General features: G+C 33.5%; 1 protein-coding gene across 4 annotated transcripts; it reads left to right on the forward strand.

Annotated features, from left to right (window-relative positions):
* The first annotated feature begins 634 nt into the window (after nucleotides 1-634).
* LOC123715958 (senecionine N-oxygenase-like) lies at nucleotides 635-6,711 on the forward strand. Of its 4 annotated transcripts, XM_045671356.1 has the most exons (9): nucleotides 1,084-1,404; nucleotides 1,618-1,709; nucleotides 1,803-2,005; nucleotides 2,237-2,375; nucleotides 2,849-3,020; nucleotides 3,959-4,234; nucleotides 4,443-4,606; nucleotides 5,521-5,664; nucleotides 6,165-6,709. In XM_045671356.1, exons 2-9 carry the CDS (start codon nucleotides 1,707-1,709, stop codon nucleotides 6,351-6,353), a joined length of 1,290 nt encoding a protein of 429 aa, XP_045527312.1. In that variant the 5' UTR covers nucleotides 1,084-1,404; nucleotides 1,618-1,706; the 3' UTR covers nucleotides 6,354-6,709. The 4 variants fall into 4 exon arrangements, with proteins under 4 accessions (XP_045527310.1, XP_045527312.1, XP_045527311.1 ...); XM_045671354.1 differs by lacking the exons at nucleotides 1,084-1,404; nucleotides 1,618-1,709 and adding an exon at nucleotides 635-832 and having other exon boundaries at nucleotides 6,165-6,711; XM_045671355.1 differs by lacking the exon at nucleotides 1,618-1,709 and having other exon boundaries at nucleotides 1,086-1,404; nucleotides 6,165-6,708.
* Nucleotides 6,712-6,730: the final 19 nt, after the last annotated feature.

Consider the following 6,730-nt stretch of genomic DNA (forward strand, 5'->3'; position numbering starts at 1 on the left):
CACTCGCGTGCCCTCTGGCATTACCCATGCGCGTGGCAGTATCATTTAACATCAGAAGAGCCTCCAGCCGGTGTGCCCCGTTCAGTTAAATAAAAAAAGTAAATTAGAGTAAAGTTTTCCTCCAACATCAATTTTGCTCCCTTTGGAGTAGACTCTTGGTCCGTGTGGTCCAAGGTCACAAGCAGTAATTAAAGTTAAGTTGGCATGGTAAATAGTACCAGTGACCCCAGAGCTGGTGCTTTCCTCGCTCAACGGATAAGTATCGCAGTACAGCGAGGAAAAGCTGCCAGCTTATAGGTACACTGCCACATGTGGCACAGGTCCCGTGTAAATTGGTTTTAATTTTCTATTTATTAATTTTTAATTATTAATAACTATAAATTTCGATTATAATTATGTAGGTACTATGTGTTGGAAGGTCGTGATGCTGTCCACTTACACTTGTTTATGATGCACTGCATTTGAATTTAGATTATATTTTTTTACGTTTGATTTATAGATTTATTATATATTTTAAACACAACGTTTTCAAGTATTCTTTACGTTTTGTTTAATTGCTATAGCCACTAGTCCACCCTATCACTATGTAGGTTAAGAATATTCTAAATACTGTATATTTGTGTTTCAAATAAATCGGAGTAATATTATAACGTTAACCTTTTGTAATTTTTAATCGGAGGTCAATGATGTTCTTGCGTAATGTGTATTCCTAAACAGTGTATCTACGAATAGGTTACGTTTATACTTACGTTACGAGGCATTAAAAATGGTTTTGTTTGCCATATTGTTGTTTTTACTTTTTAACAGATCATCAAACAGTAACCTAATTAAGGTAAGTTAAGATTCTTTTTTAATCCAATATTTGAATTAGTTTGAACAATTTTGTAATTAGTTGTCGATGTTATTTGTTTCCAAAATTCATTAAATGTATCATACTCAACAATACCCAATCTAAGAGATAAATGTGACATGTGTTGACAACTAAGCCATGAGGACAATCTTATTTACAGAGAAGACGAAAAATAGTAGATTATTTAGTTTTAAATTATTTTATTTATAATTAAGAATCATTGTGTTAGCATTAATTTATAACATCTATAGATAACAATTTATTACGAATGTGACTATATCAATGTAGAACATAACTAAAAAGGTCGAAAGCATCGTGCCAGCATCAGCTACCAAAATATTATCATAAAAATTTACGTCTCTTTCATCCTATCTACTTCCTTTATCATTTTGACAGTCAGTACTCAGTAGTAGTTAGGTAATGTTCTAACGAGGTCAACATTAAACAAAAGAAATTCTAAATATCGAATTAAAGCATTAATTAACAGAATTAACATTAATATTGTTAAAGTGGAAAAGGTGCTTCTTAAAAACAAAGGTCCATTTTACATTATGGTAAGTTAATAAATTAATATACAATGAATACTTTACAATCTTCCTATATATTATTATAAAATAGAAACATCCTTTTATGACACACCAGAAAAACATCAAAAATTTATATAGTTTTAGAAATTAATGTTATAACATGAACAATTTTATTATATTACGTCGCAATTTAAGATCTATCCTTTTACGAAATAAATAAACATCTTAACCTCATCAAAGATAAACCCATGACAACTATACAAGGCATGACGTATGACATCTCCCAAATTTTGACAATCGATACACAAAATTAAAGATGCGTTCACATTATGGTAAGTTATACGAATACAAATCTGACAATAATTGTTCTATTATGAAAATTTACTATCAATTATTAATTAAGTTAATTAGAATATTTATTTCAGCCTCAATTAAGTTCTCCACGAGTATGTATAATCGGCGCAGGTATTGCCGGAATAACGTCAGGAAAAAATTTACAAGATCAGGGAATCAATTTCACCATTTTAGAAGCTACGACTACTTTCGGAGGCACTTGGAGATACGAACCAAGAGTGGGAGTGTATGAAAATGGCCTTCCAGTGTTCTCAAGCATGTATAAACATTTAAGGTAACGTAATTAATTAATAATTTTAATATTGCTCGCATTCTTCTGCTTGCTTTATCATGCTTTATTTAGCAAAGCGCCATCTCGGATGTTATTATCGAACTTAGAGCAATATTACATGGTTCAATTTAGAACATTTATAATCACATATTATAAATGTTTAATTATATAAAGTGGCCTATTGTAAATTTTAACTTAATATTTTTCAAGTCAGAATTTTTTATTTAATTTCAGAACTAATCTACCAAAGCCCACAATGGAACTGTCAGGATTTCCGATACCTGATGATGTACCGTCTTTCCCCACATGGGAGGTCTACTACAAATATTTACAGCGATATGTACAGTATTTTCAATTAGAAAAATATATGCAGGTACGCTGTAGATGTTCGCGTCAATCGGTTAAATATTAAAACGCTGCTAAAGAAACTGCCACACGTTGCATTAAAAACAAAACACGCGTTTGTAGCGACACCTACATCGCTAAAATATACAATTTTCTGTGCGCTGGCCAGTCAGTTGTTACTTGTTATGCTGATACTTCTAAGTTGAAGAAAGAGTACTCTAATAACAAGATTCCATTGTTACGTTTTAGTCTCAAAATACATGTAAGTTATTTTCTTTTTCTGTTGTACACTTCTGAACATTTTCCTTCGTAGAATAAGTGGCTATATGTCATTATAATAGAATATAATAACAAACTATTTTAACAGTGGAGTCACATGGTCATTCTTGAAGGATACTTCCACTCTCAACTCTCAAGTGAGAGGGGTATCGAGATAATATTTTATTTTATAAACCTAAAACATTTTTATAGCATTGTATTAGACAAAATATTTTTTTACAGTTTCAACACTATGTAACGCGTGTCTCCCGGGTGAATGGTGTCTGGAGAGTGCGGCACAAATATCTTCCTACTGGTGATGAGATAGAAAATGAATTCGATTACGTCATCGTTGGTACGGGACACTTCAATCAACCTAACAGACCTGTTGTAAACGGAGAGCATCTTTTTAAAGGTGAACATTTTAACTGATTAATTAAACCCATGAAAACTCTGTAGTGTTACAAGGTATTACAATATGAATAATATTATTAAAATACTTGTGACGATCACAACTCACCAAGAAGAGCTGAGCTGAGAAGAAAAATACATTTAAGTTATAATTAGCATTTTGAATCGAATCCGATATTCCAAAAGTCACCTTTGCGAAACCTTTCCATGAGTTCTGAGCAAAATACTGCAAAAACTGGAATTAGTATTTACCATACCCATAGCTGATCAACACAAACTCAAAATAACTTTATTCATATAGGTAAATAAGTACACTTAAGAACGTCAACAGAAAAGATGATTCAAGGAAATCTCCGCCACTCTTTTTAATCACCAAGTTTTGCGTCACACAAATTGCTTGAACTGGAGCAAATCAATCCCAAGGTTTTATTGATTAATTTACGTTTAACGAGAGTTTTAATTTGATTTACTTAGTGATCATTTCGCTTGTGAGTTTTTTGTAAAAACCAATACAATTTCCACATAAGGAGTGGTTCATTTTCTGGAGGCTGGTTGGTCGTACACTCAAATTGGTTCTGTTTCGAGTAGTGTACTGGTGAAAGTTACCATTTATTTTAAAATCGTTTACATTTTTTTTGTACATACAACAAGGCTTCAAAAATATATACACAACAAATACTCTAAACAGCCCGCTTTTGCAGCACAAATATAGATTGAACCTCTGCAGGAGCACCCCACAGTAGAATATCAGTAAGCTGGCGGATTTTCTTTACTGCATATGCTGCAGAGCTCAGCCTATTCGAAAGACTCTGTATGTGTGAGCCCCACTGGAGTAAGTGATCAGTATGCAAAATGTCATATGCAGACCGTAGACATAGACAGTAGAACCTCCTAAATGATATTTCCACAATAAAGTGGAGCCTTTTATACACTATTTTTCAGGTAATGTCATTCATAGTCACGACTATAGAGAGCCAGATTCGTACAGAGGTCGCAAAGTACTCAGTGTCGGAGCAGGTCCATCTGGGCTGGACATAACTCTTGACATCGCCACTGTAGCAGACACAATTTACCACAGCCACCATTCACCAATGAACTTTAAAACACAATTTCCACCGAACTACGTAAAGAAGCCAGACATAAAGGAGTATAACCAGACTGGAGTTCTGTTCGTTGATGGGACGTACGCCGATGTTGACGATGTTATTTATTGCACTGGTATGTAATACATTTAGTCTCACACGTAAATAGATTTGTTTATTACCATTTAACGACGTTCACCACAATTTTTAACCCACTTCTAAATTCCCGAAGGAGGTTTACAATAAGATGTGTTATTTTTTTGTTATGCACATGCCTTTAACCCAAAAATCTAAGACTTGTGTCATCAATGTACGGTATAAAGATTTGATAAATTCGCTTTCAGGATACCTCTTTAATTTCTCATTCCTGGACCAGAGTGCAGGTTTAAACATTAGCGCCAAGAGCGTGATGCCGCTGCACAAGTTCATGGTGAACATCAACGAACCCACACTTATCATCGTGGGTCTCATTGAGAAGGCATGCCTTGCGAAAGCACTGGAAGCTCAGGTATCTACAGAACTTCATTATAGAGTTGTTTCTAAAGTCTAGATCCATGTGGTGACACATACTCTATACTACTATGCCAGCTGTGTATTATAAACAAACAGTTTCGGAAAATCCAAGCTCCGTAGTTACTTTAAAAACATAATGATCTTTGAACATGTTAGAACATTCATTATAGAGTTGTTTCTAAAGTCTAGATCCATGTGGTGACACATACTCTATACTACTATGCCAGCTGTGTATTATAAACAAACAGTTTCGGAAAATCCAAGCTCCGTAGTTACTTTAAAAACATAATGATCTTTGAACATGTTAGAACAGGAGCACCGTATGTGTACATGATTTGAATATAATCATTAATCCATTTAAATGCTTATTTATTTCATTTTTGTATTTTATAATGCGACGACTCGTTTGTAACGCCGAGTAATTTTTAAATTTAATTTAAACGCGCGTACATAAAACGTTATCGCATTTTATTATAGTGTTATTCGTAAGACTTAAGATTAATACGCACGCATAAAGTTTCTGCACCGCACGGCTGTACATCAGTCGATTTTTCAGCGTGACAGCGAAGGCATGTCACGCTGACAAATCGACTGATGTCAAAAGTGCAGGGCAAGGGATGGCCTGCGCGGCACCTTATGCCGATAACGATATTTCTCTCCTTTTCACACAAAAGCGCAAAACAAAACGCCATCGTCTCTTGTAAAAGACAATGTGAACATTCCATTGTATTTTTATCACATACAATATGCTGTTTGTTGTTAAAACTGTCGATTAAAACTTTGCAATTGGCTTAAGATCTCAACAATCTAATAATTTATAATGGCAGCGTATATTTGTATTTATACATACAATCTGCCCCGTATGTCAGATTGTTTATAAGGATATACATATATATTATTATTTTATAGGCACGATACACCGCGGCTTTAGTGAAAGGCAAATTCTCTTTACCCTCAAAAGAGGATATGATGAAGGAGTGGCAGCGGAGAGCTGATGCATGTACGGAGCGAGGATTGACCCATGGAAAGTTACACTATTTAGCGGAAAAAGAGGTACGTTAATTTGTTGACATTATATTTAATTCTTCAGTAATATTGTAATTAATTAAAATAATTCCAGACAGACGTTAAAATAAAATAAAAGAAAGTTGAAATTATATTCTCAATATTTCATTTTATTTTCTTTACAAAAAGAATCTCTAAGCACACAACATATTATATCTCAACATATTCCTTGTCTTAATATCTTAATGTACGCCTATTATAATAATAAATGAAATATGTTAATATCTCAAGTGAATTATGTGAAGTATGTGTTTTTATCTCTAATAACAATATGTCAATAACTATATACGTGATAAAAACATTATTTATATGCTAAATGTGCTTTCGTGTATCTGCATGTTAGGTTCTGGCAACTTTCAATATTTTTACATGACCAAAACAGTTTCCTATTGCATAATGATCTGTTACCATGGTAACATATGGCTTTAATACGCTTATAATAAGGCCAAGACAGAATTGGTTTGGTTAATTGACGTAACTCTTTTCAGGATGAATATTATGAAGAATTATCTCAAGAATCCGGTATAGATAGAGTACCACCTGTTATTTACAAAATCCGCCAGACAGACACACAGGCGAAGATTGATAATTTGTACACTTATCGAAATTATGTATACGAAATCATTGATGACAATACGTTTCTGAGGAGACTAGAAGGCGATACTGAAGCACATTAGTTTTGTCTGGACACCGGGCATACATTATTTTTATAGGTATTGTACGGAATCATGGGATATTCCAAATACACTGTTCAACGTCATCCATAGAGAACTTTATAGAGTAAACCTTGCCTCATTATATCACGTTTAAGAGCGTGTTAAGGTAAACCAAAACTTTCGGAATCAGCGGAGTAGCTGCTTTGCTGAATTTTGAATAGCCCTGGACAAACAGCAAAAACCTGTCATTTCCCTCTAATTTAGAGTGATGTTACAATAAAATCATTGTTTATTTTCAATATTTATTGTCAGAAATGATTAGTGTAAATGATGGTAACATTAGTTTTAAATATTTAATTAGTTACTACACAACTTTTTGTATATTTAGTTAAAAAACA

The sequence above is a fragment of the Pieris brassicae genome, chromosome 11, assembly GCF_905147105.1.
Source record: "Pieris brassicae chromosome 11, ilPieBrab1.1, whole genome shotgun sequence".
NCBI lineage: Eukaryota > Metazoa > Arthropoda > Insecta > Lepidoptera > Pieridae > Pieris > Pieris brassicae.